Source organism: Gigantopelta aegis, chromosome 9 (assembly GCF_016097555.1).
Source record: "Gigantopelta aegis isolate Gae_Host chromosome 9, Gae_host_genome, whole genome shotgun sequence".
NCBI classification, from domain to species: Eukaryota; Metazoa; Mollusca; class Gastropoda; order Neomphalida; family Peltospiridae; genus Gigantopelta; species Gigantopelta aegis.
The window spans coordinates 52,120,858-52,136,864 of record NC_054707.1 but is presented as its reverse complement, the minus strand read 5'-3'; the positions used below and the strand labels follow the sequence as shown (position 1 = coordinate 52,136,864).

The window sequence follows — 16,007 nt, the reverse complement described above, 5'->3', positions numbered from 1 at the left end:
CAGTTGATAGTTTTGTCAATATATTGTGATTTTCAGTTAATAATTTTCTCAATATACTGTGATTTTCAGTTGATAATTTTGTCAATATATTGTGATTTTCAGTTAATAATTTTCTCAATATACTGTGATTTTCAGTTGATAGTTTTGTCAATATATTGTGATTTTCAGTTGACTTGTTTGATTGGACAAATTGTAAGAACAATGTTTTTGTTCTACACCCAAAACCACTTGTCTCAGGACAGCTTGCAATAGCTAGGACAGTACATACCATAGCCTTGGATGAAACAATTACAGGGGCAATTTTCATTTCATTTTTACTTATTTTCATTATTATATCAAAGTAAGGTTCAAGCACGTTGTTCTGGGCACACACTTCAGTTATCTGGACTGTCTGTCCAGGACAGTGGGTTAGTGGTTAGTGAGAGAGAAGTCAGTGTAGTGGTCTTACACCTACCCAGCGAGTCGTTAAATTTGGTCTGGGTGGGAGCTGGTACTGGGATGTGAACCCAGTACCTACCAGCCTTATGTCCAATGGTTTAACCACTACACTACCAAGGCTTTGAATCTAGCTAGCACATTCAGTCCCATAACAACTCATGTGAGCGCTCTACCACTGAACTGCCTTTCACTCCTATTTCCTACACTACCAGGGTTTATTCTAAACTCTTGTATTTTACAGCTTTGACTTACGTATACAACAGCCATCCTGGTTACGCAGAGTGTGTTCGACTAGGCAAACAATATGGTCCTTGGTGTGAAAAGGTAAAAATGTGTTGTTATTTACTTTGTTAGTTTACAAGAAAATAGCATTTTAACGCATCAGAATGATTGAATTTATTTAGTTTTGAGATGCGAAGTACACTGGTATACTGCAAATTATTAATTTTGAACAATACATATTGCAATATTTTTCTAGCATACCAGTGCACACATATTATATTTTTAAATAAATACTACCAGTTTATGAAAAGAAACAATAGAAGTTTCACTTGTTTGGAATGAATCTTGATTGACTGGTGTATAATTTTTTTAAGTTATGCAAAATGCACATGAAATTAGAGCACTTTATAAATTGTTGATAAATGCTTACTCTTGATTTAGGTGCAACAACAACACTGGTCTGACTACCACAACCATCTGGACATGTAGGAGTTGTTGATAGATACTAACTCTTTCTTTAGGTGTACAGACAAAACTGGCCTGACTACCTCAACCACCTGGGCATGTAGGAGTTGTTGTTAAATATTAACTCTTAATTTAGGTGCACAAACAACATTGGCCTGACTACAATGACCACCTGGGCATGGTTCTCACAGTGTGTGGCTATTTTGATGGCACAATGCTCCAGTACTGCCTGGACACATTCAAGAGGACAAATAATCGACAGGGCCTAGCTGAGGTGCTCTACATGTTGGGGGAGAAAAACCAGTACAACAAAGATATTAGTATGTGCATTACATTACACCATGTCCCCAAAATAAAACAACCCTAAAACCTACATTTATAGTTGTATTTAGCAGGATATTTTGCATTTAATACCTGTTTAAAACCAGCAAACATGAAAATAACAAACCATTCCTACTTCATTCCTACTTCATTCCGTTATATAATTTTTTCTTCCTTATTATTTTTTCTCTTTTTTTTCTGTAAGTTAATTAGAATTCTGGAATTAACATATTGACTATATAATTATATTTTATTCTTCAGAGCCTCGTGAAATTTCCCATTCATACCTTCACAAGATAAAGCCAATATCTTACATCATTAACTAGTTATTCTCTATATAATAATAGTAAAATGTTTAGATATGCTATAATATAGGCCTTAGTCTGTTGGCCAATCCCAAAACTGCTGATTAGATGCAACCATTTATTAAACAATATGCTGTAGTATTAGTATGTGAACATTGCTTTCATTTGCAGATATACCTGTGAAATATTTCGAACAGTCGCTGACTCTTTGTTTGACTGCTTTTGGTCGCTTTCATCTGAAAACAGCCAGATGCTATCAGGTATATATAGAGGTTTTCGAATTTGAATATTTTATTATTATAATATATTTTTACAAATGTATTATTATTACAGTGAAACCTGTGTAAACTGGATCACACCTGGGACCTAATATTTATTATTATTACAGTGAAACCTGTGTAAACCGGATCACACCTGGGACCTAATATTTATTATTATTACAGTGAAACCTGTGTAAACCGGATCACACCTGGGACCTAATATTTATTATTATTACAGTGAAACCTGTGTAAACCGGATCACACCTGGGACCTAATATTTATTATTATTACAGTGAAACCTGTGTAAAACAGATCACACCGGGGACCTAATATTTATTATTATTACAGTGACACCTGTGTAAACCAGATCACACCTGGGACCTAATATTTATTATTATTACAGTGACACCTGTGTAAACCGGATCACACCTGGGACCTAATATTTATTATTATTACAGTGACACCTGTGTAAACCAGATCACACCGGGGACCTAATATTTATTATCATTACAGTGACACCTGTGTAAACCAGATCACACCTGGGACCTAATATTTATTATTATTACAGTGACACCTGTGTAAACCAGATCACACCTGGGACCTAATATTTATTTGATTTAGACAGGATCCGGTATTTAGAGGGTCACATTTTAGAAATGAGAAAATTCTGGAAGATGAAACTTGGCCGGGTTTGACAAGATTCCATTTGTTCAGGGTCCGGTTTTAGACAGATTTCAGTGTATAGTGATACAAACATTGTAGTCTGAAGGTTAGACATAAACTGATTTTCACTTTCGTTACTGATATATGGTACTTTTAATTTTAGAATGTAATTGTTCACCACGTAACCGATTGGCGGTTCTCGTGATTTTAAAGTTGCGTAACCCACACGCGAACAGAACAATAGTTCTCGTGAAAAATTGTGCCCTGGAGTGAGTATTCGGGAATCCACAAGTCCAAAATACTGGACTCGAGTCCTCGAGGGTCAAACTCGACCCAGACTCAATTACACAAAACTGAACATGGCTGCCAAATGATGCCATTTTATTGCATTCAACACATTCGACTTTTGTTTTCTCCTCATGTCTCATAGCTTTATAAACTGGCGGCAAACATATATGGCAAAATGTAGGTACAAATATTATGTGAATGGACTTGGAGTCTTACTAGATTCGGTCGATGCCCAAGTACTCCAATACTTGTGGAGACCCTAATGAGTGTGTATGAATGAATGAATGAATGAATGAGTAAATATGAACAACTGAAGGGAGTAACTGTTAAATATTAAAAATTGGAAATGGGGCCTGAAACTTTTATTAAACTCCACCCTTAAACATGTGATACATGTATATACAGTAAACGTAAACCATTGCATTACATTTTGTTTGTTTTTTCTCTCAGCTGTATGGCCAGCTGTACTGGAACCAGTGGAGTAACCAGTCTCACAACACAGACTACCTCAACAAGACCCTGGACCTGTATAAAGTGGAGCTTGAGCTTCTGGAGGAGGTGCAGGGCAAGAACCACCCCAACACTGTGCGGTCGCGGGAAGATGTCATCATCATCCTGCAGAACCTCAATCGCAACCCAGAGGCCAACCAGCTCGCCAAACTACAGCCCAAGGAATCCGTCGCTATTGCTTAGATCAGGCAGGTGGCAACCAGTTCGCCAAACTACAGCCCAAGGATGCTGTCACTATTGCTTAGATCAGGCAGGTGCCGATCAAAATACCCAACAACATTTTCCCAATCTAAAATGTCATAAGAAGATATCTGCAATTTCTAATTTACATTAAAAATAAAGCAAACAACATTGTAATGTTAATAGTGATGAGTATTGCTAAAATGTTCATATTGCGATATGTTGTGATACAGGAACCTGAGCTGTGATACGTACCACGGTATATTGCGATATGTTGTGATACAGGAACCTGAGCTATGATACGTACCACGATATATTGTCATATGTTGTGATACAGGAACCTGAGCTGTGATACGTACCACGATATATTGTCATATGTTGTGATACAGGAACCTGAGCTGTGATACGTACCACGGTATATTGCGATATGTTGTGATACAGGAACCTGAGCTGTGATACGTACCACGGTATATTGCGATATGTTGTGATACAGGAACCTGAACTGCGATACGTCCACGATATATTGAGAATACCAGTTATCAATTTTTTTAATTTATAAAATGTACTAACACATGTAAAAAAACATAAGCGCAATATATTGGTAATCTAGAAAAATTTTGTGGTTTGTATAATAGGTTACGTTGATTGCAATGTAAGTCTTGAATATTCTTAATAAAGGTCATGCAAAATGTTTTTGAAAAGTTGGGAGTTTGGTTGAAGTGCATGGTTAACCCTTTCTTTCACCCCTATATATGCAAGAAAAAACTAGTTCATGTGAGAAAGCCGTCTCACATGGTTACACTTGACAACAAGAGGAGCTAACTCTGTTGTCATGTTCATACACTCATTATTTGCCCTGAAAAGGATAAAACTGATATCCTTTGTCATATTTTTTTTTTTTTAAACCCAAGTAAAATGGGAGAAAACAAATGTATTCATATATTTTGATATTGTTCGTATTTGGTATGAATAGCCCAGAGAAGAAGACAGTTGCAGGATATTGTTATCAGACCACAGTTTCAGATTGATATTTTGTAATTATAAAAGTTATCTTAGTTAATTTGTAGTGTTAAAATTTTTATTTAGCATGTGAATCAAACATGGCAAATATATGATAGTGAAGTTTATTTTTGATAGAAATTATCAAATAAAGAGTTTGTCATCGTTGTGTGTTCATGTAAAATCCTGCAATAGCTATATATATTGGCAAGAGATGATAACTTGGTAAAGTTTTATATTTTCAGTCACTGATAAAAATATAGCTTTTTTTAATTCAGAACTACTTTCACCTGGAGTTATGATCAGCAAAGGAATATTGACTTTTAACCCTAGAATGTAAATAAATGATAATAAAATATAATAATTATAAATAACTTTAATAATAACAAGATATTTAATATTGAAATATATTATTTGAACAAGCACCATTTTGTTTTGGTGTATATATATTCTATGTGACAAGGTTATAACATATTGCAAAGAACTGTTTTAAGGATATAATGTGCAGTTGTTTTACATTCCTGTTCATGCATTCTGTGATAGATGATAAATGTTTATTTATTCTATGGTTTTTATTTGTACATCACGTCATGCTTTCTGTGATTAATTATAAATTTTATTTATTTATGTTTTTTATTTGTACATCACATGATGCATTCTGTGATATATGATAAATTTTATTTATTATGTAAATATTTTATTTGTCCTTCAAGTTATGCATTTTGTGATAAACAATAGTCTGTTTATTGTCATTTTGTAAATATTTTTTGAAGTCGTTCATGTTAAATTTTGTATTTATTATTCCATATATTGATATCTTACAGTAATATTTTGCAATATCAAACATTTTTGGATGCATTTTTGTCATTTTTTAATATTATTTTTATCAGTTTTATTTTATTTATTTTTCTCAGATGTTCAATATACCTGAAAACGCACAAACTAAAGGATGTATTTAGAAAAACTGACTATAAGTCTATTTACTACTGTATTATATTAGATTGTTTTAGAAAAAATATATGGTGGACTCTTAAAACAGGTGGCTGCTTAATAGAGGTGACCAACTGAGCAGGTTGGACTTCAAGAAGACAAATTGACTATAAAGGCCATCTAGTATTAAATCTTGAAGCTGTCTCAAAAGGTCTGTAGGAACTGGTAGGATGCACATGCCTTTAAATTTTACGAAATAAAATTAAATTTTTAAAAATTATTCTTTAATATAACAGAAAAATGGTTGCAAATTAAATGTTAAACCAACCCATAATATAATATTTGGTAGATCTTTGGCACTCTTCCTTTAAAAAATGGCCTCTTGTGATATATTTGACTCAGGGTTTGTTCAGTGTGATACATATTAAATTGTACAACCAACTTGTGATACGTAATGAAAGTTGACTTTCATATATGTGTGTTTATATTGTCACTGTCATTCTTTTTAACAGTCAATATTTTATTTTATATTATGTTGAGAATGGAAGAGCTGATGTAAGATGATCAATTATCTTAGTTATCTGTTGATGTTTTATTGTTTATTTATTTACAGTATTTATAGTATCTCTGTTTTATATTTTGTTGACAAGGACAATGATTTTTTTTGTGTGAATCCGCGAAATAACGGCAGTTTGTTTGAATGATGTCATCGGGCTATGTATTCATATGCAGCACTGTTTGTGGTTTCAGTGATGTAATTCATCCTGTGGTTTCAGTGATGTAATTGATTCTGTGGTTTCAGTGATGTAATTGATTCTGTGGTTTCAGTGATATAATTGATTCTGTGGTTTCAGTGATGTCATTGGTGCAGTATTTCAGTATATATATTTTAAAATTTAACAAATATAAGTAGTTAGGTATGAGGGAAAAATAATCCAATACTCGTGTTGGAGACAGGAAAATCTGTTCTCAAAATACAAATATTTTGTTTAAACTCACAAAAGCTCTTTTCAGACAAACATTTGTATTTCTCGGGCTGAGATTTTCCATGCTCCAACACACACTCATGATAGATCCTTTTAATCTTCATGGTAATTACATACATGTGTGTTATTAGTTCCCTACTGGTCAAACCAGAGGGGACTATAGGTTTCATCTCCATCCTTCTATCTGTCTGTATGTATGTATGTATGTATGTTTGTCTCTGTCTCTCCATCTGTCTGTCTGTCCGGATGGACGGACTTTGCAGACAGAGATAGGAAAATTTGTTTTCCACAAGGCCTTGAGATATTAACCTGACATTTTGTGTATAGCTTTATTATGTACCGTTACAGATCAAGTTTGACTTTTGTGGTGATTTACCTTCTTTTTTTTTATGGAGTTATGGCCCTTGAACTTAAGCAGTGTCAAAATAGTTTTTCCGGACTTCTTTTTTAGAAGGCCTTGAGATATTGAACTGAAATTTTGTATATAGCTTTATCATGTAGGCTACTGTTACAGATGACGTTTAACTTTCATGGCAATTTACCCATTTTTGACAGAATTATGGCCCTTGAACTTAGGAGATGTGAAAAAAAAAAAAACCTCAGAAAATATTGAGGTGAAATTTTATATATAGCTTTATCATGTACTGTTACTGATCAAGTTTAACTTTCATGGTGATTTACCCACTTTTCACAGATGTTTGGCCCTAGAATTTAGAAATATGAAAAATTGCTGACTCAAGTAGGGGACGTGTATTGCTTTAGCAGTACTCTCAAAATGCTTGTTTATTTTGTTGTTAAATTATGGAGAGAGAGAGAGAGAGAGAGAGAGAGAGCAAAAGAGACAAAGAAAGACAGACAGACAGACAGACAGACAGACAGATTTTGCAATATTTACTTGAACAACCCAAAGGTCACATGATATTTTCTCTGTGTACAATCAGATTTAAGGTTTTATATACACCAATTTGAATGGTTTGTTTTCAAATCCACCATTGCAAGAAATAAACACTATTTTAAATAATGAGTTATTTTGTTTTAAATTTTGTTTCAATACAATTGCTTTAAAGACCATATTTTGCAGGCTGTTGAGAATGGAAATGTTCATAAACCTTTATACAACAAATATGGAAGACGACCTATTTCATTTTATCTAACCCGTAACAACTTTGTAAATTGTTTTAAATATTACTGCAGAAATGAACAAGAGTACCGGTGAAGTACATGATACACCATCCCAAGTTGTACTTGCATGCAAGGTTTGATGATCCTATATTAGTTGATGAGGAAACTATGGCCAGGACAAGGATTTCCTTTAATGTGTAAAAAGTAGGTCAAAGTGACCTAGTTATGGTATCTGACACGCCTCCAACCCAAGCTGTATTTGCATCAAAGGTTTGATAATCTTGTATGAATTGATATTAGAGATATTCTCCAGAAACAAAATGTTTACGTACAGATGGACCATGGGTTGCCATAATATGATAAATGGATTATACAAAACTAGACTTTTGCCGATAAACAAACATTCATTATAAGCAACAAAATGCTTTTCAAACATATCCTTCCTTTAATTCTTAAATATACTCAATAGGTTTGAATAACTGATTAGCATAGCAAATATTTGATTTCAATCATCCTTGGTTGTCATCAATAAAGTACCGCAAGGCTCAATGGGTAGGTGTAAACCACTTGCACCGACCAGTTATCCATAACTGGTTCAACAAAGGCCATGGTTTGTGCTATCCTGCCTGTGGAAAGCGCAAATAAAAGATCCCCTGCTGCTAATTGGAAAGAGTAGCCCATGTAGTGGCGACAGCGGGTTTCCTCTCAAAATCTGTGTGGTCCTTAACCATATGTCTGACGCCATATAACCGTAAATAAAATGTGTTGAGTGCGTCGTTAAATAAAACATTTCTTTCTTTCTTTCTTTCAATAAAGTAAATCTACACATTATTATATTTGGATTTCAGTTTCTTTTATTTACAATAATCTTCAATATTTGTGGGACATTCTAAGCACATCCACAAGAGACCGGTATCTGTTGCAGGTGGTGAGAACAGTTAAGTTAATCAACAGTTTGTCGTAAACATTTGCTAAACTAGTCAACCGCTTGTCACAAACATTTGCTAAACTAGTCAAGCACTTGTTGCAAACATTTGCTAAACTAGTCAAGCACTTGTTGCTAACATTTGCTAAACTAGTCAAGCACTTGTTGCAAACATTTGCTGAACTAGTCAAGCACTTGTTGCTAACATTTGCTAAACTAGTCAAGCACTTGTTGCAAACATTTGCTGAACTAGTCAACTACTTGTCGCTAACAAGTGCTAAACTAGTCAACTGCTTGTCGCAAACATTTGCTAAACTAGTCAAGCAGTTGTCGCAAACATTTGCCAAATTAGTCAACTGCTTGTTGCTAACAAATGCTAAAATAAACACTTTTTGCTAACATATGCTAAACTAGTCAACAGGTCTTAACATTTGATAAACTAGTCAACCGCTTGTCACCAACATTTGCTAAGCTGGTTTTTACACCACATAGTAAACCAAATTACCACTACTAGAACCAGTAAAAATAGTTTAGTGAAAAATGGCTGGCTGAACTTAAGCCAGGTCCGGCATGTGGAGTTGTATGGCAAGAAAATGGGGGAAAAAGACTTGAAGGTGAGAAAGAAAAGGCAATAGATGTGTGTGTGGTCTGAAGTTCACAGACGATTTAGAAAAGACACATATATGACAACTTTCACTTGATACTTGAGACCAACATGTTGCTCAGTGGAAGAACATTCTGATTCAGATGACCAACATTATTTACCATTCCAACCACCACCCTATCCCACCCCCAAAATAAAAGGTATTCGATGTTCTCATGGGTGTAGGATGGTCTGGACACTGGGGTGGGGGGGGGGGGGGATTCAAATATGAACTTAGCAGACCCTCATCTACATTTTCCACAAGGCCTTCATATATATATATATGAACAACCTAATATTGCACAGTAAAAGGTTGTTTGACCAAAACCCTTACTATAAAGAATTCATGTTCACACAGTATATGTTTCAGGCCAGGTAATCTGTGCATCTCTATTTGTAATAGGTCAACTTGTGTGTGATGCTGCCTTTAAAAAGAGGAAAATAAAACAAACAACTGTGATTGGTTGACAGCAATGATTTAATGACACAGATAACGTAATATGATAATGAGATTGAAAAAATCAAAATAAAATATTAATGGCAGTAAATAATATATGAATATATTATGATATAAAACAATGGCTGATTTACAGAATGACCTAGATATCTATTTGTATATTTCTATAACATTCTCAGTAAAAACACATCACAACTGATCAGCCATGTAAAATAATGAACCAGTGAAAGGTTAAAAAAATTAAACTGAATTTTGAAGACATCATTACAATGTATTTGAGCATATACATAAATATTTGGTATTTTTTCTATTTAAGCTTTAACCAAATATTTATACCTGTATATACACATGCTGATATTTACAATAGAATTGCTTGAACTTAGAGATGCTAAATTATAAAAAAAACCTTTAAAAAAAAAAAATCTGACATATCTAACAAATTATTAACCAAAAGACATATTTGTAGGAAGATTGTTTTGTATACAAATTTTAGACTGAACCAAATTAACATACACTAATAAAAAAATAAATAAAAAAAATAAATAAATATTGAGATAAAAAAAAGAGAGAAAAGAATCCATGGGAGTCAAATTTTATAGCTTTATAACAAAGTAACTCATAGTTAATATAATCACAGTATTAAGCAATTAAGATATAAAATCCTCAAAAACAACCCTTGTAGCATCCAAATACATAAATATGTAACAATAACTTACCTAGTCATTCAGTAATAAAAACATAATGGCTTACAAACAATTCGGAGGTCCAAGAGCTTTATAATTCTAGTGAAATAAGTACTTTTCCCCCATGTGAATCAGTCTGCTCTAACACCAACACACTACATTTACTCACTCTTCACTACAAATAGTAAACTTTGATATCATAGTTCAGACATATTGCACATGGGTATGATGTCAGATTTTCCTGTAGTTTGAGGTTTTGAGTGTCTGAATATTTAAGATTTAGTTATGGTAAATGTTTGTCTAGGTGTGTTTAACATGAAACTGTTGGGTACTCCAACTGTCTGAAGGCAACACCACATGAAATGAGTGTCTTGTACGAAGTCAAACATGATTTCATTGGTTGCCCTGCAATCAGCTATTCTTGTTTGAAACACTCGTATTGTGTGTTGTCCCATTGAGTTTTGGAGCTTACATGTAGCTCCTGATATGTTAGATATTCTAATTTGTTTACATTTAAAACCTTCTGGAAAAACAAAATTCAACATATTTATATACATTTTGATATGGATTTCACCTAGGATATTGAATTGTTGAAAGACTCATTATTTGGAAATAGAAAAAAAGCTAAGTTTCTTTTATTTTTATTTAATCTATTTAGCAGTTCATATACATGTTTTGTTTTAAAAATAATGTTTTAACCAATCTGAAACGATGATGATGACCTGTAATTGCACAATAGTCCCAAAAGTAATAAAATTAAGTAGTTTCTCTTTATCAGTCACCACTAGCATTAAGTCCTGTGGAACTTAAGAAGTTGAAAAGAGAAAATGTCCATGGATGACAAAAATGTTGGATTATCAAGTTATGACATAAGTTCAGCTGTTTGTTATCAGCTAAGACAAAGATGAAGAATGAAAACTAATGACTGGAAAATGGTCTTTTTAACAGTTAATATCAAGTCAATTCATATAAATGTTTCTTAACTTTATTTGCCACCGATTCCAAAACAAAATCATGATAAAAAATAAATGACATCTGTAAATGACTACGTATAAAATGTTTGCCGATAAAAAACAAAACTATCTGAGTTAGTATTAAAAAAATGTACATATGTCACAGTATAAAAATACAGCAATATCAAAGTAACAAAAAATAAACAAATTTTAACAAAGTAACAAACTAAAAAGAAATAAAGTATATATGCACAAGTCTCTAGAAATTGTATACGCACAGGTTTCTAGAAAATGAGAGTTATGTCCCCTTGCTAATAAATATTTATCAGTCTCAAACTATGTAGGTCACATAAAATTAATGACTAGAATCAGAAAAACAACTGAAAATCTTTTACTCTTTTTTTTTCTCTTTTTTTTAAACAATGAATGTTATCTGAATTTCAGATTTTTAGCAGTGTATAGTGTTTCATTGTTTGTTCAACATATTTTACATTCTTCATTCAGAACTTACAATGTGGTTTCAGGTGATGCTCTGCATACATTCTGAATGGCCACTGTAGGCCATTGTGCAACCCTAACCCTAGGACCAATTTCAGTAACAGACCATCCACATTAAAATTTCCGGATTTTAACATTAAATAAATTTGTAACCTTTATTCATCTCTGAATGTATTGTATATCTTATATGCACCATGGAATTCAATCTATCCAGTCCACATTAAAACCAGACCAAAAACATATTTTGCCAAGATGTAGTCAAATATCCGGAGATGACTCATTACATGCATTTTCATTTCCAATAAAGGCCATTTCAATTATATAAATAGTATGAAAAATCCTGCCTTAAAATAGCTTTTAGGTCAAAAGGAAAAACGATCAAGAGGTAACTTTCTTAAATAGTGATATAGTTTGTACGATTTTTCTCTTGAAAAGTGATGTAGTGTACACATTGAAAACATTAAACAGTTGTCACAAACAAGGTGTCCTTGATTTGGGATAAAATTCGGAATACTTAGCACAGGTATTTTGTAAATGCTTTGCAGCACTTATGTGAAAGCAAAATTAGGAATAACAGGATAAAATAGATTTAAACCAAATAGCCTATAGTTTATAATTTATTATACAGTTACCGTAACCTTCAAGACTTAAAGCTGCTGACCCAGATTATCTGGCAGTGTAAAATATTTGTTGGCTATTAAAACTTTATTATTTCTAACTTACACATTATACATGTTTATACATGTATATATTTTTATTTTATTTTAATAGAGTCTACCTGTGTCTAATCATTCGGCAGTATCTGTACATCCAGAGCTCTATTCAAAGTCATGGTTTTAAAATAAAAAAAACAAGTTTTAATATGTAAACATATGAAAAAAAACCCTCAATTTTATTTATATATCTAATTATATATATCTCTGCATCACTCGTGATAAATGTATGTTCTCTCCCCCACAAATGCCTTAAAAACAACAACAACCAACAAACAGACCCTACATTCGTAATTTTTTTGTTAAATGGAGAAATAGTGTCCTGGTTGTCAGCTGTCAATATATAAAATACCTATGTTAAACAGTCAATAAGTGGCCTTTTACGACAGGTGGCTACTTAATACAGCTACGTTTATGCTATATTAGGCAATTTGGGAGAATAAAAATGTTGCCTCGTAACATATTACTTCTTTAAAATATAGGAGGCCATATCTGGTCAGATTTGACTGTGTAAAAATGAGATGATTTGACATAAATCACGTACAACCTCACAATACATAGGCCTACTCAGAGCTACAAGCATACTAATAAAAAATAAGCTAAAATTAACTAGAGCCTTATTGCTAATGACATGTATATATAATTAATTATACTGCCTTAATAAATGGAACCTTAAATAATTGTAAAATTATTTAAATAAATTCAAACTCACAAAGGTAAAATATTCCTTAGAACGTTTTGATTTTTTTTCTTCTTCAATTCTATACCAATAGCTGATTTAGGCAGGGAATATTGTTTTTATAATCTTGATTAGTAATATTTCTAGTCAATTGAAAATTGATTAGCAACTACTGTTTAATGTTTTAAAATTGTACTGTGATCTCTGAAACTTGCGTAGCGAATTTTGTGACACGATACTGAACAAAATGTTTCCTGTTAGGGCCCCACAGCTTCTTGTTTTTGTATTTAATAAAGTGTCTGATAGACGCAATATATATGTAGCTGCTTTTCTGATTCTTCATAGTCTGTCTGGAATCACTTCAATCCATCCGTTAACCGATATCTATAACAGTTATTCATTAAAAACCAAATTAAAGACTGAGAGAGCACTTCCTCTTAAAGTCTTAAGGTTCCCTGTGGTTCATCACTGGTATCCACAAACAACAACCCCTAAGAAGAATGCTATAGTTTTATATACAGAGGTATTCGGTGTAGAGGTTAAGTTCTGTACTGATTTTTAAAAAGAGACCCTGAAAAATATCTGGTTTAGAATGAATTCCAGTTTACAGTGGGTCTAGTGTCCATGTATAACTCAGGGTGCAAATTTAGGATTCTGTGTTTCTGCTAATCCCAGATTTTGCAATGGATCATCAAGGTATTATATAGCAAAATATCAGCGTGAAAGAATTTATTACAAATTACTCGGATTTTGTGATGCAGAAGCCCTTGTCGGTATTAATTAAATGTGTGGTTGCTGAAGTGATGACAGCTGAGTAACTCACCCCTTGTTTCATTTAAAACTGGTCTTGTAGACGTGTTCAGAGTAACGCTTCATGCAGAGGCCAATTTTTGCACTAATTGTTTATTGGTATCACGGTTCATCGAACAGGTACCGTAACACTAGCTGTACTTGAAAGATCATTACCGATAGCCGCTTAACACACAGCATGACAGGTATGGTACAGAAAGGATTGAATGGTTATTGTTGCAATTCTCCAATTCATCTATAGCTCGTTCTGCCTAAATAATTAATCCGAAGATTGTAATAACCAACTGCGCAAGCGCAGCAATTGATAGTCCTTTTCGGTGGTTTTCCATTTGATATTTGATGGATCACCAGTTTGAGGGAAATATAGCTAATAACACAGACAGGACCGATAAGTTAGTTTGAGCGAAGGCTTATAGTACACACTGGACGTGTTCGACCCACCATCAGTTAATATAAGGGTTTACTGAACAAAAAACTCGGGACCTTTTTGGTTAGAGCGTTGCGATGTGATTGACCCTTGCGAGGTTGAGCCAACGAGATTCTACTGTGTGTGTGTGTATATATATATAAATGTAGCTGCTTTTCCGATTCTTCTGAATATATACACACACACACACACACACACATATATGCATAACCATATCATACATTGCATGGGGTTGCTATTTGGGGAGATCTGTGGGGGGTATATAGCACTAAAAACAAAAACAAAATGACTGTGTTAACAAAACATAGAAGTAAGTAACGTTTCACATCAAGTTTGTTAATAAATGTGTTGATATTAAATAAACATGTTAAATAAAAAATATATTATGAATAAAATTTACATTCTAGAAGCCTCAGAAACATAACTAAATCAATCAATCAAGAATAAAGACCAAAAATTGTTTCTTGTCATTTGATTTCAGTCTGTGTGTTTGTGCGTTTCTCTCCGTGTGTGTGCGTGTGCTTGTGTGCGTTTGTGTGTGTGTGTGTGTGTTTGTGTGGGTATGATAGTGGTATGTGTTGACTGGGACTGGGACATTCTTCCAGATTTTCTTCACGAAACAAAAACAAAAAGGTTTATCTTCAATTGTCCGATTTGGAATACACAACAAAACTAAACAAAATGAGTTTGTGGCTCATGCAAAATGGACAGATAAGAGATCAGTTTAGCATTATGATTATTGATATATCAAGTTTATATTTTTATGACAGACTGGGTAGCTGAGGAATAGTGATTTCCTCAGTAGCTGCGCACACACCCTGAATATGACTACTGAAATAGTACACCTGAAGCCTTATCTTATCAAGTCTTTTGAAGTGTTTTCACCACAGGTGTTTTCATTCGTGTTAATTTTTTGCAATATACTTTAATAAATCTTAATTATTATCTTAAAGGCACAGACCCTAGTTACAGCCAGTGAAAAATTGACACTAAGTTTAGATGCAACACATTTGAATATAATTATAACAGAGAGAAGCTAAAATCTGTGATGTTTAAATGGGGAATTACCGTTTAAAAGTAACTAGACGTGCCGATCTCAATAACCATTATTTCTGAGACGAACATGCATTTTTAGAATAATGAAAAATGAATTTTGGGTTTTACAAAAACCTGGATGACTAGAACCACTTTAGATGTACAAAAATGAATATTCTTAATAATAAAGTGTAAGTTCTAATTTAAATGATAAAAAATGGCTTTAACAGTGAAAAATACATTGTTGTGTTTAAAAATTAGGGTCCGTCACTTTAAAGGTAATAATAATAAAATTCAGATGTGAGTGTGGTAATTCTATAAACCTAAACGTTTTATTTATATCATGGAATGTGTCATCCATTTAACAGCAAGAGTTATCAATTCTGTAAGGACTTCCATGTCTGACATAATATATTATGGTATTTCCAGCGTGTGTGAAACCTTCGTGGTATATACGCACGTTAAACCTTTTACCTGACCTGGCATTTCCATCAA

At 33.2% G+C, this 16,007-nt stretch overlaps 1 protein-coding gene across 1 annotated transcript in view; it reads left to right on the top strand.

Annotated features, from left to right (window-relative positions):
• LOC121381636 (TPR repeat-containing protein DDB_G0287407-like) overlaps positions 1 to 7,141 on the top strand; it is a 28,838-nt gene extending 21,697 nt beyond the window's left edge. The window contains exons 16-19 of the mRNA XM_041510971.1: positions 680 to 762; positions 1,262 to 1,445; positions 1,923 to 2,011; positions 3,413 to 7,141. Coding sequence (XP_041366905.1) covers positions 680 to 762; positions 1,262 to 1,445; positions 1,923 to 2,011; positions 3,413 to 3,655 — 599 coding nt within the window. The 3' untranslated portion in view covers positions 3,656 to 7,141. The remainder of the gene's footprint in view (positions 1 to 679; positions 763 to 1,261; positions 1,446 to 1,922; positions 2,012 to 3,412) is intronic.
• Positions 7,142 to 16,007: the final 8,866 nt, after the last annotated feature.